This window comes from Macrobrachium nipponense, chromosome 15 (assembly GCF_015104395.2).
Source record: "Macrobrachium nipponense isolate FS-2020 chromosome 15, ASM1510439v2, whole genome shotgun sequence".
Taxonomy (NCBI): domain Eukaryota; kingdom Metazoa; phylum Arthropoda; class Malacostraca; order Decapoda; family Palaemonidae; genus Macrobrachium; species Macrobrachium nipponense.
This window is the reverse complement of record NC_087208.1, coordinates 62,053,252-62,079,998: the sequence shown is the minus strand read 5'-3', so window position 1 is coordinate 62,079,998 and position 26,747 is coordinate 62,053,252. Positions and strand designations below refer to the sequence as shown.

The 26,747-nt window shown below is 39.1% G+C and overlaps 2 protein-coding genes and 1 long non-coding RNA gene across 4 annotated transcripts in view; 1 reads left to right on the top strand and 2 right to left on the bottom strand.

Moving 5' to 3' along the window:
* LOC135226929 (beta-alanyl-bioamine nonribosomal peptide synthetase ebony-like) overlaps positions 1-435 on the bottom strand; it is a 34,146-nt gene extending 33,711 nt beyond the window's left edge. Inside the window, exon 1 of the mRNA XM_064266610.1 lies at positions 367-435. Coding sequence (XP_064122680.1) covers positions 367-435 — 69 coding nt within the window. The remainder of the gene's footprint in view (positions 1-366) is intronic.
* Positions 1-21,394, top strand: part of LOC135195010 (beta-alanyl-bioamine nonribosomal peptide synthetase ebony-like) — a 224,106-nt gene extending 202,712 nt beyond the window's left edge. For both annotated transcript variants that reach the window (XM_064221284.1, XM_064221283.1), the window contains exons 6-9: positions 9,290-9,508; positions 9,766-9,912; positions 20,232-20,336; positions 20,487-21,394. In XM_064221284.1, the coding sequence (XP_064077354.1) occupies positions 9,290-9,508; positions 9,766-9,912; positions 20,232-20,336; positions 20,487-20,621 (606 nt within the window). In that variant the 3' untranslated portion in view covers positions 20,622-21,394. The remainder of the gene's footprint in view (positions 1-9,289; positions 9,509-9,765; positions 9,913-20,231; positions 20,337-20,486) is intronic.
* LOC135195011 (uncharacterized) lies at positions 12,791-20,378 on the bottom strand. Its single transcript, XR_010310048.1, has 3 exons — positions 20,219-20,378; positions 15,989-16,154; positions 12,791-15,820 (listed from the first exon to the last, which is right to left on the bottom strand). It is a non-coding gene; the product is annotated as an uncharacterized LOC135195011 (long non-coding RNA).
* Positions 21,395-26,747: the final 5,353 nt, after the last annotated feature.

Here is a 26,747-nt window from a genome sequence, read left to right as displayed (position 1 = left end):
CAAACGGAAATTCTGTACAACAGCAGAAACAAACAAATCGTGCTTCAGGTACCTCTGTTCCTGGGCCGTCTAGCCAGAACCTCGCAAGGGTGGCCCCCCCCCCCCCCCCCCCCAAGTGCGAAAATTTTCAGGGTGTGATAAACAAAACCAATACCACGTAGTTCACTCCAAGGGGGGAGAGGGCGATGTTGGTCATCAATATCAACATCTTTTGTATCAAATAATCAGTTTAATCATTTATCAGATCATTGTGAGACAATTGATTTTTCCTATGAAACACACGGCCGAATCAAAAAAATCTGTGCAGGTTCCCGTAGATTTGCAACAAATTCATGCAATTATTAGCCAAGACGAGTTGCGACCAACCTTACATGCAGTAAATTTGGACCATAAGTCATTCACTTTGTTCTTTGATTCTGGTAGTCCACGTAACATCATGGATTTAAGAACTCATCATTTACTCTTTTCAAATTTCCCTATAGAAAAGTCCGGAATAAGGCTCTCAGGCATTGGGAATAATGAATTAAATGTTGTGGGCGTAACTCATGTACAGTACAAGGTCGGTAAGCGCACGTTTGCTGATACCTTTGTCGTTGTAAAAAACATTAATATGTATCCCGCAGTAATTATCGGATACCCGTCTATGGGCACTCAAAATATTATCTTAGCACCTGCAAAACACGGCGTGATATCAAAGGGAAATTCTATAGGTCTTCTAATACCCTAAAATCAGTTTTAGTATAATAAAGAGACAGACAGAATTGTCACTTACATTACGGAACCAATCACCTGTCTCATGAACCAAGAAATAATACAGGCAACCCAACAGAACTCTCGCTCACCCGTAATATCAGCTTGCACGCAAACTCTAGAGCCTAACGTAACTTCAATATATTAGTGCGTGTAAAGAGAACCTTGCCAGGATCTGAAACATTAATCCTTTCCGAAACTCTGAAAAACACACGGATTATCCGTCACACAAGCCATTATACCGTCGGCTCACAACAACAATGTAACATCGAAGTCTGTAATCATTTGAATACACTTTAGTAATCCACAAAAATCAACATATCTTGGATGCCGAAGTCTATAAACATCGCATTCTTACCGTAGCTGAGTAAACCACGCTCAATCAGTTGCGGAGAACCCCTTTTGCAATCTATAAAGAACAAAAATCAATAAGGACATTCAAGAAGAAGAAATTCAGCAGAAATTTTTTGAATCTTTTAACTAAATATCATGATGTTTTTTCCACCACGGATGGAACCTTAGGAAAAACGGATGTCATCGAGCATCAAATAAGGCTCAAGGACAAACAGAAAGTAATCTATGTACCTTCGTACAGACTTCCTATGAAATTTCAGAATGAGATAACAGAGGAAGTAGGTAAAATGTTAAAAGAAGGAGTCATTAGGAAATCAAATAGCCCTTATAATTTTCCGTTAATAGTAGTACCGAAAAAGATCGACTTGGCGGATATGCGTAGATTTTCGTCGTTTAAATGAAGAAACAATCCCTGACAGATTCCCAGTACCATGTACCGATGATATCCTATCCTTACTAGGCCAGAATAATATTTCACAAAAGCCTAGACTTACTAAAAGGATTTCATCAGATTCCGTTGGAACAAGAGAGTATCCCATACACTGCCTTCAGCACAGCCAGGGGACATTATGAATTTTTGCGTATGCCTTTTGGTTTACGTTGTGCTCCTATAACTTTTACCCGTATGATAAACATCGTGTTTGGAGACTTGTTGGGAGATATCCTACATGCCTACATGGACGACCTAGTAATCTTTTCCAACACATTAGAAGAACATTTACGTAAATTGGAGTTAGTGCTACAAAGATTAAGCAGCATAATTTAAGGGTAAAGATAAGTAAGTGTGAATTTTTTAAAACAGAACTAGTCTATCTAGGTTTCACGGTTTCTAGTGAAGGTCTTAAAGTCGTCCATGATAAGGTGTCGGCTATCCGTAACTTTCCGATACCTACTAACGTCAAGGGAATACAGCAATTTTTAGGATGTAGCAGCTACTATCGCCGCTTCATACGCAACTACTCAATCATAGCCGCTCCCCTAACCGATCTTATAAAAAAGGGCGTAGATTTCGTATGGTCTGAAATTCATCAACAGGCGTTCGATAAATTGAAAGATGAACTGTGTAGTTCTCCTATCTTGAAATTTCCTGACTTCGGTAAGGAATTTTTCATAGCAACAGACGCCTCAGACCTAGGAGTAGGTGGGGTATTGCTTTCAACAATATGATAAACAGTTTTTCCCTATAGCTTTTTATTCACGTAAACTGAGACCTTCCGAAAGTAAATATGCAGTAATAGACAAGGAAGGGCTCGCTATTGTTAATTCACTCGTGCATTTTAAATTCATAATATACGGTTATCCCGTCAAGGTTCTCACTGATCATAAGCCCCTAACCGACTTCTTTAAAGGCTTTAGTCACAGCCCCAAGCGAACTCGGTGGCAACATGATCATTCAGGACTTTGGCGCGAGGATCGGGTATTTACCTGGGAAAGCAAATATCATTGCTGACGCATTATCACGCAACCCCTCTTCATCTTGTACCGAGCCATTAGCTGAATTAATAGATATCTCAACCTCCACGCCCGTTGTTAAAACTATATCTGAACAGGAAGATCTGGGCTGGAGTGCTGAACTATTACAGACGGAACAAAGAAAAGATCCGCAAATAGAAAAAATCATCATTGCGTTAAACGGAAATCCGAAGGAAAAAGGAATACCTAAAGTATAAGCAGCAGAATTATATCCTACAGGACAATATCCTGTGTATGATCTGTGACGAGGAAAACCCGCAACACACCGCAGTTGAATAACAACCAGGTGGTGGTGCCTATCTCACTCATACCCACTGTCTTAAAGTGGTTGCATGAAAATCCACTGCACGGACACCCGGGTTATACCTTGATGTCACAGAAAGCCAAATCCTTATTTTATTGGCATACGATGCTTACAGATATAAAAAAGCACATAGCAAATTGTCGCACTTGTCAAGAATACAAAGGGCACACGAAGACACCTGTCAGCCTAGGGGCTTACCCCGTGCCAAATCAACCCTTTGAAAGAGTACATTTAGATTTATTAACCGGATTTTACGAGTCGGACAGAGGAAATAAGCACCTCCTAGTAATTATAGACGCTTTGACTCGATATACAGAACTTATAGCGCTTAAAACAAAAACCGCGTCGAGTGCGCTAGGAAGTTTTACGAGTGCTACATTTGTAAACATGGAATTCCACACATCATTATCTCAGACTCGGGCGGGGGGGGGGGGGGGGGGGGGGAGTTCAATAATCATTTACTTAACTCCTTGTGCGAATTCCTTTGTATAAAGAAAATCAATACCATGATCTATCACCCAGAGTCTAATGGGCTAGTGGAAAGGGCAAATCGTAAGGTTTAAACATTTTAAGGGTCACCCTAGGGGGGGCAGACCCCAACTGGGACATTGTGATACCTGCGGTACTAAGCACACTTAATCACTCGTATCATGTGTCTATTAAAATGACACCGCACGAGGCACTGTACGGTATCCCGGCCCGAACGCCTTTCCACATCTTAAAGCCTACAACTAATTTATCAAATCCTCTAAAGGATGTTATGGATGCAAGCATAAGTCGATATAATATAATTCGTAAGAATCTAGAAGAAGCACAAATAATAACGAAAAAAAATCATGATAAAATAGCTAAGCCAACTAGAACATATGCCGTGGGCGATCAGGTATACCTACAAAGTATACGTACGTAAAGGTTTTAAATTATAAAACTGACACCTAAGTTTGAAGGCCCGTTTAACATTTTAGAAAATTTAACGGCCAATAGAGTTAGGGTTCAAAATGTATCTAAACCCACTGATGTGAGAATAGTCCCATTGGCACATATCAAAATCTAAAGAAAGGTAGATGGAGTGAGGGAAAAAATGGTTGTATTTATGAAACTTGTATAATAATATATATATCTATTAATCATATTGTATGTAAAACCTATTCTTTTACGCGAATTATTACATATGTTTTACTCATTGCAGGTTTCAAAAATGAATCTGTTATTGTTAGGAGTGATATTGTGTATTCAGACATCTTTGTTGTATGGAAAGAGCGCTAGGACGAAAGAAATAGAATTTAATCATGGCTCGATTATCGAGAGAATAGATGATGTATTCATCGTGTCAAGTAATATTGTTATAGAAGTAGATATGCATGCTATTTTCTTGCCTGAAGATGACGTCCTTAACTTAAAGAATGACCTGATGAGGTTTGGTATTTCCCTTAAGGAAATGCACGAACGTAATTTTCATGCTAACTCAGAGATTTCGCTAGCTCAAACACTAAGCGTCGCGGAAATGTTGTCTTATGACATACAAAATAAACCGCCGAGGCAGAAGAGCTCGCTCGTGACCTGCTGATGTGGTCTGTGCGGCACAATACTCTTGAACGCCGCAACCCGCTTATTCTGGCTGGACTAAACATCTTAGGATCAGTTGCGAATCTAGGCTTAGGAATCTCAAATCGCCTTAAGATAAATAATCAAAACAAAAGAATTGAGTTTTTGCAACACAAAACAGAATTGGCTTTATCTGAACTTCGCAGCCAGTTATCTTCGATCAATCAAATAATGAGTATCGTTAATGAACATTCAAATAATATCGATCAGGTCATGGAAGTTCAACATTTGCTGGCTACGTTAGCTTACTATAGTTCGAAAATAGATCATATCCGTGTGAAAATATCACATTTTATTGAAAAGTCAAAAGATTACGTAGAAGCAATTACGTTAGCAACAAAGGGTGGTGTTATCTCCTCACCTCATGCCTATTAAAGATCTGACGTTAACTTTGGAAAACGGACGGGAGAAGCTAGGTTATATTCCTTTATTAGACGCCCATAAAGTAGAATTCTATTATAGCCTAATATCAGTCAGCGTTGAAAATTATAGGATTATGATCACAATTCCTTTTGATTCTTCCGATGCTTGGCAATCATACAAAATAGCACCGTTTCCTACTTTCATGACGAATAACTCAAATCAGTAATATCCAATTTAACGGGGCATGTACGGATTTCTTCTGATAAGAAATCATTTACAGTCATTAAAGACTTAGATAAACTCACTCACTGTTCAGAAGCCATGAATAATAAAATTTGTACAGCTGACTCTTTTGAATTCTATCCTATATCAACGGATTCATGTGAGTTAGACATAGTGCTAAACGGCTCTCTCTCTCATACAAGCGAAGGTTGTCTGGGGAAACTTTATCCCTTTTACGGTAATAAATTCAATTACAGGATGAATAATGGTTCCTGGATCCGTTATGATAAGGCCGGATTCGACGTCGTGTGTCCGGACAGTACCACCGCCCATGCCCCTATCTTCGTAGCAGCCGATGGTTGTACGGGGACATCTACAAACTACACCGTCAGAGGGGTCAACACGATAATACGTGAGAAGGCGTATTTCGCGAACTACACGTGGGCTTCCACAATCATCCCGTCACTACCTCTCCCATACAACGCGCGAGTAGCTCATCGTTTGACGCAACTGGCTGAGATGACCCACGCGTCACCGACTTATGCAGGTGGAGAAAATCTTCGCTACTACATTCTGCTAGCCGTGTTCAGCGTGACGGCCATATTGGTTATCGCCGTCAACATCTTTGCTTGGCGTAGGCTGAGGCGTAAACAGAAGGATCTCCAAGGGAACGTATTGGCCCGTCTAGATGACGTACCCGTTAAACTCAAGTCGTTTGAGTTTAGGGCCGCCTGAACCTGGCCACTTCAGTTCGTGCCTAGGGAATTGTCTGGAATTGTGTTGTGTGTGAAAAGCGGTCCGTATGCTGGCAAAAATGTAGGACAAGAAAGACTCACGCCTTTGCATTTGAACAGTTAAAGTATCTCCAGGGCGCCTAATAAAGCATTATAGCCCAATATTATACATTAATATATTCCTAAAGGTATTTTTTCGGGCACCTAATAAAATATATCAGCCCTATTTATTGCTTTTCTGCAGATTTCCATCCAGCGTTTATACTATATACCATTGTACAATTATATTTATCTGTCACAAAGAGTGTCAAGTACTCTTTAACAATTATCCATGATCATGCTATAATCATTATTTAGTAACCATTATTCTTAATCAGGTTACCTGTTATCATATTAATCATGTATACATGTTAATCTTTTGATTTTTACCTTTTTATTGTTTTGGGTACCTAATCATTATTATTACCAAACATGGATCTATATTTTCCATGCATTTATCTTTGTTTATGAATATGTCAACAAGGGTATGTAACAGAACCTTTTTCTGCATTTAATCACTTATTATGTTATACCTAGACGTATGTTACGAGCACGCTCCTATGAACAATGTTTAAAGTAATTTTTTTTTGTTATTCAAGGCTTGAATAGGTAGCAGTCCGAGCCTAATGTAATAGATACATTTATTAAGTTTACAAGATCTGTAAATATAAACCCATGACCTGAGGTTCATGGCATTAGGAGGTCCTACGTGACCAAAGCAGACCTAGATTACGCTATGCGCTGTCTGCCGTAGCCTGATCTAGCTCAAAGCTTTGTCAACATTTATGTTTATGATAACTTTGCACAACAACTTCCATGGGAAGCGGTTGACCTGTTAACCTACGCCGGAAACTTGTAACTTCCGAGCCGGCGGACTACGTATGTTTTTTATATGAATTGCTGAGATAGCTAATGTTCCGCTATCGACGCGATGCTTTAGAATGGCAGTTCCACGCCAACCATCAAACATATCAGTCTTCCGACCGAGCTGCATCTCCTAGTATGGAGTTACAGAATAAAGTTGTTATCTTGTTCAACTTGCCTGTTTGAATCATCTCCTTTAGTCAAGAAAGAACCACTCTACTAAGATATCCAAGGGAGATGAGAGGAACCAAAAATACTTACGAATGACAGTCGTAAGGAGAACACAAAAAGTCTACGCCAAGCGATAAGACTTAGATATATAAATTAATATTATATATCTGAATGATATATAATATATATATATATATCTATATATATATAATATATATATATTTATATTTATATATAAGTAAATAAAAGTGACTTGGGTCTAGGTAACGTCAACAAACAAGATACGTTTTGAGACGGAAAACATTCATCAGTTAAGCCGAGACGTTTTTCGTTTAGCACAGCGCAAAAAGAACCCGATTTATTGACGTGGATGGAACTGTGATAATTGTAACAATGAGAAACAGATAAAATAGTTTCGATACGCTGTGGTGATGCGCTGAAGTGGTGGTGTTGGACAGGGTATGGGAATTTGTTGATGAAAGAGAACGGTATTTTTAAAGTTTGGCAGAGAGAGAGAGAGAGAGAGACGGGGAAACCATGAATCCAGCTTTGCCGTGATAGGTGCTTCTATTTTGGGCCATCGCCACCTGTTGCGTTCGCTCTCGGGCTCTCGCAATTTGCATTGTCTTGTCTAACGCACTTAGGCGCGCTTTCCCTTCGAAAGGGGGAAGGAAGGTGGCGGCACAAGGCTGTTGTGGGGAAAGGGATTTTTCGTTCGTAGTTTATAAAGCCATCATCCCCGTAGGGGGGTAGTACCGTCAGTGCGCCCTTATGTGGTGCACTATAAGCATTACTTAAGGTTTTTTTGCAGCGGGCCTTCGGCCCCTAGCTGCCACCCCTTTCATTGCTTTTACTGTACCTCCTTTCATATTATCTTTCTTCCATCGTACTTTCCGTCCTCTCCTAACAATTGATTCATAGTGCAACTGCGAGATTTTCCTCCCGTTACACCTTTCAAACCTTATACTTATACTTTCAATTTCCGTTTCAGCGCCTTTGGCGTAAATACTACTATATTCGATTTAAGGCTATCATTGTTGCCCGTATACCTTATTTTCAATGGTTCTTCCTCTAAACATGCGAGATTTATGTCATTATTCAGGATTAGTGATCTTTAAAAGTGATTTGTAAATTATCTTCATCTTACACATTTTGGCTTGCTTATACATTTTGTGAAGCAACTAATATATGCTCGTGTTTTTATAAAGCACGAAAAAGGTAAAAACGTGATGATTATGCGAACAAATTTACAGCCACGAAGGAAATTGAAACAATTATGGTGCTAAGTATTTTCGTCTTATTACCAAGACATATGGTAGGTAATAAGACGAAAGTAAATAGCATCTCGGTTGTTGCAATTTTCCTTCGTGGCTGAAACTTTGATAACATATATATATATATATATATATATATATATATATATATATATATATATATATATATATATATAAAATTAACATTCTTGGTAAAATAACCAAGGATATGATATTCCCTTTACACTAATCCCTTTTATTCGTTAAAACAGAATACTTCGTTTTTGTATATCCCTTTGCATGACATTGCTGCTTAACGGCATATGAGAATGATTTTATAAAGCAGGACCTGTGATGCTTTCCCTCGGCAAGGGATTAAGGTATCTTACACAAAAACCCACTTAGACAGGAAGCCGCGTAGGAAACTGAGGACAGAGAAAGGCTGTTAGACTGCCGATGATAAATTGAAGCACAGAAATAAATTGCTTCCAACCCTTCTTTTGTAAGAAAAATCTTTACTCTAATGGTGGTATAAATGGAATATTGGGAAAAGAGAGGATGTTCATTCGTAGTAACAGAAGCAGGGAAAGCGCACTCACCGGAGACCGGTTAAATGTACGATGAGCATAAAATTTACCGGTATTTTCATTTGATTGTAAACATGATAGGAATGTTTCGAGAGCTTCAAAGTGAATCAGTATTAAAATGTATAGTTCTAAGCGAAAACATGAGATTATCAAGAATATGATCCTTTAAGCATTCAACTTTCCACCATAATTGTTCAATGATATTTGGAAAAGTTTTGCTTGCTTTTCTCGTGACCTAAACTAATACAAACAAAACAAAATGGTGTGATAATTTTTAGACCCTCAGATGGTTCCATTACATATTTTGGCATTCCTCGTAAAGAAAAATGTTCCTTATTTTCGTGGGGAACATTAGCAACAGATTATTATTAGTATTTATAAATATGAACACATATTAGGTGCAATTTATCGATATTTTCCTTGACATTGTAGCAAAAATGAGGAATCTAACATCTATCTTCCCAGTGCGTCATTGTATATTACCAACAGAGTTACATGTTTTATTTTTTTATATGCAAGGAAAGTAACCTTACTGCAGTTCACCATTTAATGTTTCTTGTCATATTTCAGGGCGTCGACAAACACACTGTCATCGAGATCCTGGCGGAGTCATTCACCACCAAGAATCCATTAGATGTTGCCGTAGGTGTCCCCAAAGCTGCACACAGATGCCTCCTCAACACACTCTGGCCACGACTAGTTCAAGATGACCTTAGCTTCGTTGTGAAAGATCCTCAGAGAGGGATCTTAGGGGCGGTCATCAATACAGATTTCTTCAACGAACCGCAGGTATTGACTTTTAACTGTTGTCAACTTCAATACTGCTCTAGTAGCAGTGGCAAGGACAGTGCTATACAGTCTCGGAAGCGAAACGACTTTTCTTTCTACTAAATATACACAAGGTGCCCAGATGATGTACAATAAAGAGATGTGATGCGTTATATTCTCTATGTGTGACTCATTAGTAAGCATGCACTGGCTCAAAATTCTTGTAACCAGGCTTACCTAATATGAAACCTAATTTAACAAAGTTCATTTCTTGACAGATCCGTGTTCCACCAAGTATGAGGGAAATTGCTGCTTTGCATGAGACATTGGAAGAAGAGGCTCGTTATACCCTAAAACAAGAGAAGAGGGGCCAGAGATGGGTACATAACTTATTCCTAGCAACAAACAATTGTCTATCTGCCCAAGTAAGAACTTGCTCTTCACTATTATGCTAAACAAAAAATCAGATATAAATTGTGGTTAATCTTTTATACAGTACATTTATTTAAGAAAATTAGATGTGCATAGAATGAGCATCACATAATGCCTACCGTAGCCAGCATGTCACTTTAGTACGTATAATTATTGTGGTATAATAAGTGTTGTGGTTTTCCTTGATACTTATTTAGGTTAGGAGTTGCCTGGTAGTATATATATATTAAGTTGTGACTGATGATATATTATTAGATATTGTTGAATATACTTTCCCAGTATAATTCTATGTGAAGTATGGTACAAAATAAGTTTTTAAGCTTCATCAAGTCACATCTCAAGGACTTGTGATTATTTTCTAACTGAATATAGTACAGTAGTGTTTACCATCATAAATACCGTAGTTGGGAACCATAAGGACATAAACATTACACTATTATTACAGTTTAGATTGTTGCAGAAAATTTATAATCTGCATGTTCCTACACAAACATAAACCTTAATATTTTGGATGTTAGTATTAGCTAGAGGCATAAACCATCTGTTACTACTACAGGAAAAACTTTAGAGCTGTTAGAAAGGATTGTATGAATGAAGATGAGGAATCAGTTTTTCATCTTGGTTCACTCATTTGGTTGCTGTAATGTCGGTTATACCATTATAGTTTCAGATTATTATCATTATTATTTGTTTAAGCAGCCATTTCCGACCAAGTCCAATCGGCTGCATATAGTTTCAAAGAGTGCCTACTGTTGTGATGCACCAGTAGCCTGATCACTTTACAGATAAGAGACTAGGCACAGTTTTTTTTTCTGTTGCTGGAAGGTGAAACATGATAATACATGGGTATTAGTTAACCATCATTTATAACCAGCCATTGTTTACAATGCTTGCTGAACTTCTTCAAATATATATAAATTTAGTCAAATGTATATAAATTTAGTGATAGATATACAAATTTAGTGATAGATTTAATTGGTTCTACCCAAGCAGTCCACGGATAAAATCTGATGTTCTTTTCTCCTGCAAAGAGGACCGGCTCAAAAACTTGAAAGTGAGCACCGTTGTTAGTCCAAATGAGAGCAAGACCATGAATAATGGTTTGACCCTCAATATGCAATATGACTTGTCTTTTTCTTCCACTTCAGTATACTTATTGGGGAGATTTTGTCAGTGATAGATTGCCCAATACCATTCTGGTAGAGCTCAGATGACTTTCTTCTGCATATAGTTGAGCTGCTATACTAATGAACATTCTGCTGGCCTTTACTTTTAACTATTGGACATTCCTAGGTTTATTGATTTTATATGGCTGCAGAAGTTTTAATGTTTGTAGCCAGCTAGAAGAAAGTCTTTATGTATCTCGGTTTGATTGTGTGACGGTTGGTTATGACAGCCACAGGTGCCATGACTTGAATTCTTCCTTTCTGCATAAATCACAGGCATGTCCTGGAAGATTGACATTTTGGGATTGAAAGGATAAATAATGCTCTTAAGAATGTCAAAGGTTTAAAGGCTTTCAAGTTATAACATATCTGTGTCTTCCTCATACACTGTTAGCTACTTACAGAAACTTCTAGTTGAAGCAGTCTGAAAGTCCTTACATTTTTTATAAGCACCCCAACCTAGCTCTGAAGATCTTGTACAATACTGGAAATTGTGACGGTGGATAGAGGTAACAAATAAAAATAACTTGAGAATAAGATATACAAAACTGTCCTTCCCTCTGAATATGAGGTTTCCAGTCAATTTCCTCACCTTTCTCATTAATTTTGTTCTGCTCTCAGCTTCTTACCTCAGGCTTCACGACTCATAAGGAACTAGGCAAGAAATCCTGTCTGCCTCATACTGAATAAGGTGTCATGCTTTCTGCATATTGGCGTCTTATCAAAATCTCTCTTTTCTCACTTTAAATCTTGGCCTGTACGAATAAGAATCAGTTCCCTCAGCATGTAGTACCTCCCAATAAAAGTGTTCCAACTTTTCACTAAGGCTTTAGGTCAAATAGGGAACCAGGCTGAAAATATTGCTCAGGATGAGTAGATATTTAATATGGCCTCTGCTTATGGTGCCTTCATTCAGATTTTTCCATTATCTAATAGTATTTTATGTCATCTGCTTGTTCCAGTGTGATCTATAATCAGCTGGAAATCTTGACCTTGGTGAACAAAGCATCAGTTATGCCCTATATATGTGGTGTATCTAGTCAAGTGCCTCTTTCCTATTTGCTTCTATCAGCTTCTTCCACTTGGACTTTAGATCTGATATGAGGGACCAGTGACAAAATTTGCCATTGTGAAACAGTTCTAACCATGACCTTTGTATATAATGTTATCTCCGGTCAAATGGTTGTCATCACCATTTACCACTTGGGCTTCTGGAATAATAGTGAGCCATGGCTAGCAATCTTGGTGGCATGTGCGAAATTTTTTATTTTTTCCTGGATTAAAGGGTAAAATCTTTGTTGGATTATAAAGGTTTTTCATCCTTGATTGAATTATTGAATTTAAGCTAAAGGCCAAGTGCTGGGCTGTGTGAGGTTATTCAGCGCTGAAAGGGAAAGTGGGAGTAGAAAGGTTTGAATGGTATAACAGGAGTAAAACTTTGCAGTTGAACTATGAAACAACTGATAAGTAAACGGTCCAGAATTTAATTTTTTGTTTGGGTTGAATATGTAGAATTCGCCTCTATGCTAGCTTAGGAGATCTGGTTAACTACCCAGTACATAGTCATAATCTTTGTTGGTTGGGATGAGATTCAAAACAAGCTTATCTAAAATGTAGTTTCTTTATTAGGTAAGGTTACAATGCAACAAGGACAATGCATGTGAGCAACTGAACTTGGAGAGGGGAAGCGGCATACCGCTGGGCATTGGGATTGAATGTTTGGTTGCCACTTGGAGCAAGAATACCTTGTACAATGACAAATACATGTTTCATATAGATTATAGTATCTACATCTCCCTCCCCCTTTCATGCACCTTGAATAATCTTATCAGTGGGCTGGGGTAAGGCATCATTCTCTTGGGCTGCTGCATGCGAGCTGGGTGATGGGGGGCACATTGAGTTTCTTACCAGGACGCCACATGGTTGTGAACAGAGATTTTCACCTCGAGATGTTGCAAACGTGGTAACAGTCTGCATTGGGACATAGCCAACATTACAGTTAACATCTCCAACTCAATTGTTGTGTAGCATGTCTTGGCATACGAAAAGTAGAGCCACACTGTACTAAACAGTCTTCCTTTGCCATGGTCCTGAAGGTGGTCATATCCTAGTCCATTAAACTGAGAAGCGTCGGTATGTAGGTAACTGGGAGAGCTGGATCAGAGGTGGCAAGGACTGGTGGGCTAGCCAGTGTGTCTCTTGGCAAAATGCTCCATCCTGATCCACAGTCCATACAAATAACACTTGGTCTCATAAGGGGTCTGAGAGGCTAAGCTGCATTACCCATCTCAGGCGTCAAGCCATCAATTGGTTCACAAACCCTACAAATGAATGAGGATTCATCAAGTTTGTCAGTGTAGGGAAGTCCTTGATTGCTGCTACTTTGCTGGGTTCTGCTGACATGCCATCTTTGGTGATCAGGAAACAGCTGAAGGCAGCAACCAGAAACTTGTCCTTGTCAAGTGTGATGCCAAACTTGTGGCACTTAGTCAACATCACATGGATTAGACACAGTTCTCGACATCTTGCAGAGTTTCTCTTGAAGGCAGTAGGAGTCTCCTGTGGCTGCAAATCCCATTGGACCTGTGCAATGCTGAAAGCAGCCGTAGGGAGTGATGAAAGTGGTTAACTTTTGATCCTCCTCTGCAAGTTGCATTTGCCCTTGTACCCATTCAGGTCATCTGCAGTGGTGAAGAACTTGGCCTTTGGATCAATGGTGGCAGGTGGGCTGGGTTGTTCTACTTGTCTGTAGAGGTTCTTGAGGTCAATGGTGATTTGAGTGCCTTTGTCCTTATGTACTGCGACGAACGGGTGACACCAGTCTGAGGGTTCGTCACTTGCGGACATAATGATAGTGTGATTACCATCGGGCTTTCTTCAGTTCTTCCTTGGAGATCAGCACTCTTCAGTTCTTCCTTGGAGATCAGCACATCCTTGAACTTTCATAGAAAACTCTCTCTGGCTTCGACAGGCAACTTGGTGGCAGGAAGAGGCAGGTCTGAATACCTATTAATATGGGTACATCCATAGATCTGAGAAACTCGCCTATTGATATGGATAACAGCCAGAATAGGTCTGGGAATCTGATGGCATGATGGCCAACTTTTTGCAATGGCTATATGACAGCAGTGGTCATTCAAGACACCTTCGTGGAGTTGGACCCTCGCCGAACAAAATCTCGAAGCTAAGGTGAGAGCAGTGGTGAAGGATTCTTAGGCAGGTGTCGTCGAAGAGCCATCTGCAGTGAACATATTAGTAACTGGTTATGGTTGCAGTGCACTCCTAAGAATGCACAGAAGGTCAAGATGCTGAGGGTCCTTAAAGAGAAATGTCGGCACCAGTATCTGAAGCCTGGATGTGATGTCACAATATGAGAGGGAATTGGGGCTCTTGCCTGGAGAGGGTGGTGTAGGCTTGGCACTGGAAGTGGCACTGTTTGGCATCCCTTGTCTTCTCCCAGTAGCACTTGTCCTATTGTCCCTATCGGCTACAATTGCAGCACTGGACCTGTCTGGCAGGGCACCTCTGTGCCTTGGCCTAATGCCCCTTGTGGACACAGTTACTGCAGATGCTGTCTACTGCTGGACACTTCTGTGGATGCGTGCATGCAGTTGTATGACTATTGTGAAAAGTTACTGCAGATGCTGTCTACTGCTGGACACTTCTGTGGATGCGTGCATGCAGTTGTATGACTATTGTGAAAAACTCTGATGGTGTGCTAGGGGTGGCACCCTTGTCATTTTTCTTCTGCAGTTTGAGAGGGCTAAGCATGTATTGCAGAAGTGGTATTCCTGGTGGCCTCATTGGTGTGACACATGTTGATAATATCCTGTAGAAAGGTGGTGTTGTCAGTGTCTGTGTGTTTCTCAGCCAGTTCTTCCTCCCTGTCTCCCATGAGGAGGATTATCTTCATCAGTATTTGCTCACATACTGAAGATCTACTGGGACAGACATCTATATCCTCTACAATGTTCGCGAGTCTGAAGTCTGAAAGACTCTCCCCACAACTGCTTGCAAGTAAACAACTACCTACAAGGTAGACTTGTTGCGAAGGCTCTTTGTGTTCGGAAGGGCATCCAAGACTGTTGACACTTACCTAATCCGGTGACAGGGGCGACGTCTAGGGTGTGCTCAAGATCGTTTGTGCCCTCGTCTAGGGTGTGCTCAAGATCGTTTGTGCCCTCGTCTAGGGTGCGCTCAAGATCGTTTGTGCCTTCAAGGCAATATACCTCATCTGGAAAAATTAATCTCTGGGTATTTGGGCAGATCCACCATGACTGAATAAGCAACCTATCGACGCCATCATACCCGAAAATTTGAATAGTTGTATCAGGCGAAGGTGGACTGGGTTCTGGGCGATTGCTTTCTGTAGGAGAAAATGATGGGGTCACTGCACGCGCTAGTGGCGAGGTAAGAGCTGCAGGTGTCAAAGGAGGCACGCTGTGGCTTCCTGTGATTGCTTGCTGTATGGGGGTGGCTAGCATCTACAGAAAACCACTATAGCAGTCTGCATCCTGTTGCAAGTGAATTACACCCTCCTCTCTGCTGCTAACCCTCAATTCTTCCTGTTATCTTCGTTTCTCTTCTTTTTGTCTTCTCTTTTCCTCCTCTTGTCTGATCCTGGCATGATCCTCGATCCGTGATTTCATCGTATAAGCAGAAGGAAATCAGCTGCTTGGGGTAGGTTGTCTAGAGACCATGGACATTGGACAAGTGGGGTGTCTTCACATTCATCCTGAAAACATGAGGAATCCATTATTAAGAATAATATTCTGTTTACACCTACACCGGCTTAACTTTAACAAAATGTACAGTATGTATTGTAAGTGCAATACAGTATGTGAAATATTGGCCCTATTTGGGTCATTAGCACCACCTAACACATATGGTACCCTGTACATACCAGTAAATAAAGTCTGTTGTGGAGAGAGAGAGAAGCAGATGGCTTTGTGTGTGATCCTCTGTAGGATTTCTTCCATTTTGCTATAAACAGACTTATTTTCACTTGCAACTTCATGTAATACCTTACTGTGCCTTGTTGGTTGGGACGAGACATGAAACAAGCTCATCTGAAATGTAGGTTCTGTATTAGGTAAGTTTACAATGCAACAAGGACAATGCATGTGAGCAACTGAACTCAAAAGAGGGGAAGCTGGACATAGGTTTTGAATGTGTTCAATTCCCACTTATCAACATTAATAGGAGGCAAGAATAGTTGCCACTTATCAATGTTATATAGTACATGGGAGGAGAGAATACAGTATACAGTGACAAATACATGTTAAATCAAGTATCTACAATCTTCAACTTTTGAGAAACAAGCCAAATTGGAAAGTGTGTTGGCAGGTTTAGTTGACTGTCCTTCCATTATATCTCAAAAAATTCCATCTTTCCCTATGATGATCTGGCCTTCCACGTACGTTATGTACATTGACTAGAGGCAGTTTATTTCACTGCTTATTCTCAATGCATTACTGAACTGTAATTGTTGCCTCCTTTTCATATACAGTGGTACCTCAACATACGAAAGGCTCAACTTATGAAAAATTCGAGTTACGAAAGCAAATACGAAGATTTTTTTGGCTCTATGTACAAAAATAGTTCAGGATACGAAAGTTTGTTGCTGTAAAGTCCCGAGATTCGCCCGGACCACCGATAACAATTTTAAAACTCGTGCGCCGCTAACTGAGTAGACTTGCCACCATCCTCCCGCTCTCCCATTGGTTCCTGATGCTAGTCACCGCCATAAGATCCTGCTCTCCTATTGGTCAACATCTCTCCCATCATGCATCTACGTAGCGGCGTGCTTTTTCGGCCACTCGGTAGCAGGATCATTTCTATATGCACGCCGAGTTCATTCATTCTATACGATTTCGTTTATTAACGTAAATTCGTTAGTGATTTCGTTGTAGTACTACTTTATCGTGTTGTGTGAGAACTTTAGTACGTACATACGTATAGCACATAACTTAATTACGTACAGTATATACATAGTCATGGGTCCCAAGAAAGTTAAAGTTCACAGAGAGAAGAGGATGCTTTCTTTGGAGACAAAGATAGAGATAATTAAAAAGTATGAAGCTGGCATGCGATTGAGTGTGATCGCCAAGGAATATGGCCGAAATCCGTCGACAATAGGCACCATCCTTAAGCAGAAGGAAGCCATCAAAGCAGCTACACCTTCCAAGGGCGTGACTATTTTGTCTAGCAAGAGGAGCTACGTGCACAACGAGATGGAAAGGCTGCTTCTTGTCTGGATAAAAGACAAAGAAATCGCTGGCGATACGATAACGGAGACGGCAATCTCCCACAAGGCCAGCACTATTTTCAGCGATTTGATTCCCCAGGCCGAAGACAACGGAGGAGAAGGGACATCGACGCCCACCCCAGACTTCAAGGCTTCTCATGGGTGGTTAGAAAAATTCCGTAAACAGACTGGCATCCATTCGGTGATGCGGCATGGGGAGGCGGCCAGCTCGGACACGAAAGCGGCCGAAGCCTTTATTAAGACGTTCGACGAGATGACGATCAAGGAAGGCTACAGTTCTCAGCAAGTCTTCAACTGTGATGAGACTGGCCTTTTTTGGAAAAAAAATGCCTCGTCGGATGTACATCATGCAGGAAGAGAAGAAGCTACCCAGGCATAAGCCTATGAAAGACAGGCTTACGCTCGCACTTTGTTCGAACGCCAGTGGGGATTGCAAGGTGAAGCCCCTACTTGTCTATCATTCGGAGAGTCCTCGAGCCTTCAAGGCCCACAAAGTGCTAAAGGAGAAGCTTCCAGTGATGTGGAGGGCTAATGCAAAAGCCTGGGTAACGAGACTTTTGTTCACCAAGTGGGTAAATCTGTGTTTCGGCCTGACAGTGAAGAAATTCTTGGAAGAGAAGCGCCTCCCTCTGAAATGTCTGCTGTTGTTGGACAATGCCCCTGCTCACCCTCCTGGCCTCGAGGAAGATATCCTAGCATAGTATTCTTTTATCAAGGTTCTTATCTTCCGCCTAACACCACCCCTCTCCTCCAGCCCATGGACCAGCAAGTGATATCGAACTTCAAGAAGCTGTATACGAAACATCTTTTCAAGAGATGTTTCGACATCACCGATACCACAAACCTCACCTTGCATGAATTTTGGAAGGTGCATTTCGATGTTGTGATATGCATCAGACTCATCAATCAAGCTTGGCAGGAGGTTTCGAGGCGAACCTTGAATTCTTCGTGGAGGAAACTCTGGCCTGATGTGGTATCCGCCCGAGACTTCGAGGGATTCAACGTGGGCGAAGCTGGTGCAGATTCAGGAACAGTTGACGATCCTGAAACTGTTTCGCAACCAGATCTTGAAGAGATCGTTGCACTCGGCAAGTCCATGGGGCTGGTCCTCGACGAGGACGACATCAATGACCTTCTCAAGGAGCACCAAGAGGAGCTTACGACGGATGACCTGAAGGAGTTGGAGGCCATGCAACATAACATCGTTCAAGAAGAGTTCTCTAGCAGCAGTGAGGAGGAGGAGGACAACCCTATGACAACGGCAGAAATTAAGGATGCTCTAGCTGCTTTTCATAAGGTGCAATAATTTGTAGAAAAGACACACCCCGAAAAGGCTCACACAGGTCGTATGCTTGCACAGTTCAATGACATTTGCCTGAGTCGTTTCAGGAACATTGTGAAAAGTAGGCAGAAGCAATCTTCCTTGGATAGTTATTTTTTAAAGAGGTCTTTAGTAGGAGTAAGCAAAAAGGAAGATCCAATTGACACTGAAAAAACAAAGTTGAAAGTGGTTAAGAAATTGAAATTTTGTATAAAAAAATCGGAAGGTATAAAAAAGTAAAAAAAATGTAAACATTAAAAAAAAAATTTAATAATAAGTTTTTTGTAAAGTTAAGTGTTATGGTTTTGTTAATGTGTTTCATAAAGTTTAGTTTATGTTTCCTGACATTTTTAATGTGTTTCGTTAAGTGTACGTACTACGTAACAAATTTTCTGCAGTTTGTCCTCCTCCTCTGTCGCCACTTTCAGAGATCGCCTCACTCCAAAGGTAAGCTTCCACATTTTACTACAAACTTACGTATGTACGTAAAGTATTTCTTGTATACCATGTACACTAATACACTTTATTTACTGGTACACATTAGTAGTATGTATTAAGTTAGATATTGAATGGTCCAAATTGTTGTATTTCATTGTTTATTGGTCAATTAAGCTTTATTATAAAATTTACTGGGGTGTTTTTGCAGGGCTTGGAACGAAATAGGCAATTTACATGTAAAATGCGGTTCAAGATAAGAAAAGCTCAGGTTACGAAGGCCACCTCGAGCAGTTACATTTTCTGCTGGGTTATGGTAGCCCAGTGCTGATCAGTGTTGCAGGCATTTCTGAAAGTTGATGAATCACAAATGAATAATACTTTAATATCAGCAGGCTCTTCTGATTACACAAGCTCCATTGTTGTGTACAATTTAGCAGTACTACAATAAAACCATTACACCAAGATTGTTTGCTATGTTCTTGCCTTTCTTGGTGCAGTAATATAAATAACAGTTGTCAGCCATGGAAGATAGGTGGCTTTTAATGTACCTGGATCCTAATTCTGCTTTGTTTTTCTGATGCCTTATCCTTGTAGCCACTAGTAAATCAGTGCATGAAGGTTTTTACCATCTCAAGAGAATCATGTTAAAGTTTAGTAAGATGTTTATCAATGACTAGCTGGAACACTGGTCACATGCCCACATTCTCTCTCACGTAGTAGCAGCGAAGGCAGCAGATTTGTGGATTTAACATCAAAGCCTAAGCACTGTAAGTGGGCCACCTTGAAAGCCTCAGTGGAAAAGTTGATTCAAGTTGCACTCAAATCAACTATAAACGATAGTACTTTTAGTGTGCTCTGTACTGGTTCCTTAAGCTTTTAAGCTGCTGCTCAGAATTAGTTTGTCTACCCTTGATAAGCACAGTCATAAAGGACCCTGTTATAAATTTAAAATATCAGTAATAATAAAATCAATCACTTTATGGTTGCAAAATCAGTTTTCTATACATTAACCATTCATTATTTTCACTGAATTTAACATTTTTAGGAACTATGTAACCTGTGCAAGGTTTTTCCAACAGGTTATTATCACAGAATAAATAACTCACGTTTTTATTGCAGGATAATGTAAGACTTGTGCTTCACCTGGAGAAGGAACTTCTGAGAGTATCTCAAACAAGACAGTATCATGGTGTGTTTACCGTAAACTCAAATCCTCTCAATCAGGTAAATTGTTTTTCCCTGTTCTTCAAGTTTTTGTTGATTCCAATTCCTGAAAAAGATGAATGAGATTTAGTTATGTTGTCATTATTTCAGGTTAGCCATATTTTATTTCAGTTCCAGACATAACATGAAACAATTCTTTTTAATTTCCAGATGTTATGTGAAAACTACTTAGGGTATCGACGGCGAGGCACTGTGCGAGTGGCCTCCTTTTGGTATGAGGGTCGACAGCCTTTTGGAAGACTTCCTCATGACCTGCTCCTTGTGGCCATGATAAAATCCCTTTGAATGAAAGCAGTTCTCATGACCTAGTATTCTAACTGTTCTTAAGCTTCCCTCATTCCTCCATATCTTCACTGTATCGAACCTCTGTACTGCTTAGCAACCATACAGTGTTTGTATTATGTTTGTGATATGTCTATGACTGTGGTAGTGACTGTTATCTGGAGTAATAATGTCACTGTGTCACGTGCCTCTGTAATCAGCTGTTATAAATGTATGATAAGAGTACATAGCAGATTAATATAAAAGTACTTCATACCATATAAAAAAAGTACTTGATAAATTTAGAACTTGGTAGTGCCAGTTGTAAATATGTAATGTGTAGTTGTAAATATTAAATTAAAAATGTATTTTACTGTATTTTCCTATTGAAAAGATAAATTATATATAAAAGTTGGAAACCTTTGCTAAAATACAGAACCTGAATAAGTCCCATAATTAATTGACACGTTTCGAGGCTAAATTGCAGTGTCAAAATAGAACATTTGTGATCATAATGATGCAATCCTTGGGTAATCATTTTCCTTAAGAACATACACTCTAAGAATGTTTTATTTATCTCATATTTTAAGCTTAGCACAGTATTTAAAGCATACTGTTTTTCAGAAAGTGTCTGCCCATGCCTCCATGTTTCATTGATAAGTTTATTGCCAAGGTATGATTGGAACTACCGTACATACATACAGCAAAAGTTGTAGCAATATAAATGCCATCATTGGAGGCTGAAAACTAGTCTTACATTGTGTTCAATTATTGTACCATATCTTTTGTAATTAAAACAAATTGAAAATTACTATTTAATGTACTTCATTGCTTATCCTCGGTACCAATATATTTCCATAATTGCATTTTCCTGATAAGTAGCTGGATGCTTTGAAGTGGATATTGCAAAGTTTTAAATCATTAACTGTTAAAAGGGTTTTGTGCTTAAAATATTTAACAGTGTGTGAAAGAACTACCTATATAGACAACACATGCCCTTACAGCAAACTAAGCTAACCCTCAACTAGAGTTCTTTACTTAGCAGCAACATGACTACAATGGGTATTTTGATAGGCTTTATTTACAGACTTTAAGCATTTTAGATCAATACAGTTTTGAATTACCAGTTTCAAGTATATACTTGAGGCTTCAAGTTACCGTTAGCTGTGGGATATGTTAAATTTTCAACATAAGCTACATAATAGGGTCTGTATTACTCAACAAAAGCTCAGACCCCCAAATCATTCGTTAAGTTTGTGGTCTGCTATGTTTATTGTTAATATTCTAAGGCATTTTTTACAATAGCTTCTAGCTTACAAGTGGTCAAAGAAAAAATGATTTCTAATGAGAGACTACTGTTGTTTGCTAATAGGGTATGCATGCATGTTTTCAAGAATTTACTTCAAAAACTGTAGTATGTGAAATTCAGGTTGAGAAGCCAAGCATTTGCAGCACTTGGGTCATTCAGTGCATTGAAGCGAGGTAGTTGGAATGGTTGGACAATATAGAGATCATTTACATATTTAAGAAGAAATACAAGGATCAGTAGGTTGAACTTGGAGAAACTTCATTTGCACTTAGTAATAGTTAAGAGGGGATGGACAACAACAAAAAGCAGCAGGAATGGAGGTAAAGTAAAAAGCTAAAAAGTGGCTGCAGCCGAGCCAAATGGATGCTACAAATACCCTTAATTATAATGTCTACAGTACACCAGGCTTACAAAGGAAAATTGCCGTTTAAGGCTAAACATTATTTGCCAGCAAATATTATTCTTACACAAACGTATGCTATCCTGTTTGTGTTGTTTTACACGAGCCGATAGATTTCCAAGATTTGAACTTGTAAAATAAAAATCTCCTATCAACGGACATCGAAGCTACAGGCTTAAATGAGCTTTGCATTGTACTGTCTACTAAAAAAAAAAAAAACCTTTCATATGCCAGCAACATTCCTTTTAAAAACTAAGGAAACTAATAAAAAGGCTTCAAAAACTAAGGAAACTATAATAAAAAGGCTTCATAAACTTAAGAGCATTCAGGTTATAGCCTGTAACAGCTCTTACGTTCATGTGATAGGAACTTTCGTATTAGCCTGAACTACTGGGAGCCTAATGGTTGTCAACTTTGCACCAGACAAGATTTGTGTTGATAAAACATACCTAACAACACTGTACTGTACTACGTTCAGGGAGATGTAAGACACTAATATAACAAAAGAACAAAATATAAATGCATGAAGCATTTCATTGGTTTGACAGGTTACAGAAAAAATGAAATATGTATACTACAAATAAAGGAAAAAGCAACAGTTGGCATGCAAGAAAATATTTGTCCCAATGCCAAGAAAGACTACCGGTGGTAGAGCGTGCCAAAACTCAATGTCTGGGAAAAACTTGGTCAAATTAGCAAAGGAGACCAACCTCCTGAAAGATTAACCGATTCAGAATAGTCCCACGTTACAGTATCGCAAAATTAAGACCAAAAATGGAAATTTGTATATGAAGACAAATTAAGCCCACAATTCAAGAGCTAAGAAGTTAATGAATTGAATTTATAGTAATATAGTATAGGGTTTGATTAAGGGTCATTTAGCGCTGAAAATGTACAATCAGCATTATGATTTATCCTGGTCACGAGGATGAGCCATATCAGATTGCAAACCACTTATTGAAGGACGAGGTGGTTACCTTTTTTGCAGCTACTGGCGGTCTCCCTCAGTCGAGGTATACAAACCGTAAAATTTTAAATGTGCAGTTCAGGTTCAGTTGTGAATAAATTAGGTGGCCAGAAGACAATTCCGAATCTGTCTACTGTCCTTTGTGACAGTAGAAGTACCGTATTATAATTCTAAAATCATTATTGTATTGTTAATATTAGTTAGAAAAATTGTACCCTTACCCAAATAAAATTGTGGATAAACCACATTTTACGTTACTCTTACTAATACATAACTTTCTAAACTATTACCTACCTTGGTTAGCAAAGTAACTGCCCTCACTCTTCTTTCAACATCTTACCTATCAGCTATATATATATATATATAAAAAATTTGAAAAGTGTGAGTTTCTTCTATTCAGATCTTCATTCAAGGACCATTTAAAATCAGTTACTATGTTAGAACAATCGATTTGTAGACATTGAACAATTCATATTTATGTCTGCTAAGGAATACACCAATTATCTGACATGCTGTCATTACACAACTTAGAATTTTTTAGGACAACAGTTCACCATCCGGGAACATTAGACAGCTTATAAAAACCTCATTAAAAGCTCTTCAGGAGTCACTTGCCCGAATTTTTATTGTACATTGGTTACCAAGTGTCGTGGGGAGAGCCTGTTTGTCAATTTTATTCTGCATAGGTTATGTATTTCACTGCAATTTCATCAAGTTCATTATTGTGAACTGGCTCTAATCTTTTCAACAGTCTGATGTAGAACCATTTATTCAACTGGCTCCCTTGCCTGAAATTGGTAAAACAGCTGCTCTACATAGTTTTAAGCATTTTACTTTTGGCTATATTCATGGTTTATAATTGACAGTTTAAGAGTTTCAAGGATGAAGTCTTGACAGTTTAGCTCATAGCAGAGGACTGCTGCTCATTTTTAGCTCAGAGTTAATTGTTTACAACTGAAGTCTCTAGTTATTCCCTGCAGAAGAAAAGTCTACAGAAAGGGCTCATCATCGAATTTAGGAACAAACTAGACAACAGGACCTTCAGGTCATTCAGTGCTACATATGGTATGGCAATAGGATGAGGTTATATGAAACTTCCACTTTGTTACCAATGCGGTACTCTTACCGCTTTCATTATGGTTATGGCAATAAAGAAAATAAGGGCAAATTAACATGAGAATATTAGGTACATTTAGAAAGTGGCTTGAAACGTCATTGTAATTTAAAAGTTAATGTATACAAAAAATCACGTCTTAAAGAACTGATTAGTCAAGGAGTATCTGGAACATTAAAACTTAAGGAATTCCCACTAAGACACTGCACTTCACCCAAAGTCCTACTAAGTCGCAGGCACCTTGTTGACTAGTATCGCGAACAACTAGCTCCGAGCAGTTAAACCTACCATATACAACCATATATTTAACCCAATTTAAGAACGGATCCCCTCAGACACTGTCCAGCTTGTCATACCAGTTTTTAAGTATCCAATGTATACCTGCCCCCGACACAGAGTCGCCACTCGCAGGCAATAGAGCATTTCCCAGCCTAACCTCACCCCCCACCTCGCCTTCAAGATCTCATCCCAGCAGAATACTTCATTCAACAAACACACATTCCTAAAAAAAAGAAAAACTAGTAGCATTACAAAGCACCAAATGTCTACATGACCTGGTGCTTATTGGATATTTCAATTCCAAGCCCCAAAGTACGTTCACTCACAACTAGTCTGTTGAGCATAAACCCACAAACACTACCATTTAAATTATACCATAGGGTTAAGCAAGACCCACTTATACGGGATTGAGCAGAGGTTAAGGTAGGCTTGCTCAGTCACCAGCCAGCGTGAAATTTCATGCCTCCTGTGTGTGGATGGTGCGCCGCTCAATAACTTACTACACTACTATTGATGCAATTACCCCATCTCCCGCTATTTCCATAAAACATTAGTCATGTCCAAGTAAGGACATTTGATATACGCCTATATATTTGAGCTCTGCTATATACAATGATACCTAACCTGAGATTTAGCCTCATTTATTTTCAAACAATTACACTTAACTCTTGATTTAACAGTATACTTATGTCCGTTTGAACCTATGTTTTGCAAAAAGTTCATATTCTACGACCAAACTAAGTTTAAAGGATTGGTGTACACTTTAATTGAGGGGTCCCCTAGAAATACTCTTAACATGCTATGAATATACCATACAACCCCAACCCTCCGTGCTAAGAGGACCAGAAACTGAAGCCACAGTGGTTGACACCTACAATCAGTCCTGTGGTGTTAACGACAAAAAACAAGCAAGCTTTTTCTCTGAACTGGCCCAAACCTAAAAACCATGTCTGAAATTAACGCTAAAATTAGTGATCTAAGCCAAGCCTTTAGTGTATCTGAAGGTTTTGAGTGGAGAGTTGGAAGGCAGTGTTTTACAAAGCAATTATTCCACTTAACACTAATGCAGGAGCTACGATAATCAGTAATTTTCCTTAGAAAGGCCTACTCTTAACCACAGCCTGAGCAGTGGTTCGCACTGCACTAAAAAAAACCCGGTCATTGTTCTACATAAGTTATTAGGAAAAGAACTCATGCAATGGTAGTTTATAATACAAACTAGAAACCAGTTTAAGCCCTTTGAATTATGAGCTTTATCAACTTCGGGCAGTAGACTGACATCTGCGCCATAAAAGCAAAGCCTAGTCTTTTAGCATCTTCATTAACGTAGCCAGGAATTCTTTTCTGAACTATTGCTAGTTTGAATTTTCTAGGCTTCGCATACCCCCTACTTTAAGCAGTTCTTACAGTCAACCGATCATCTAGAGCAGCTATAGAAAAGATTAGTTTCCTTGCAAGCATATTTTTTACTGGCATTGAGAAATAGGCCATAGCAACTACAAACTTCAAATGTCCGATTTACAAACTACATAAGCCCAATAATAGTCAATATAGTTAAGTCGTCACTTCTACCCTTCGACTTTAATCGTGGACTTCAAAAATCCTTTCTAAAATTATTATCTGGTCTTAGATTTTTCTCAAGGCTGTTCTTGGAACTTTGCGAGCCACAATTCTATTAATTTTTAAAACTAGCTGCTGATTAAACCACTAACTCCCAAAGCATGGCAGTTTGTCTGGTAAAATTAATTAATACATTTTAATTTCCTGCTTTACCTCTTCAATTTTCTACTGGTTTTTGCAGATTTTATCATATTCACTTTCAACGTTCAGCAACAAAGCACTAATTTTTCTGGGAGATAAGTTTAAAATTTTCTTATGAATATGTAATAGACAACGTTGAGTGCTCAGCGATAGAACGTATGAACACTGTCCAGTAAAAGTTACCAAATACTCTTTCAAAAGTTACTAAAGTTACCCTTATGTCGTCACTTATTTTCGAGTGTTAAGGTACCAACTTACACCTTGTGTCTTTTCTGAAGCTACATCGGCCAACACCAGATAAAGGACCACAAAATCCAATA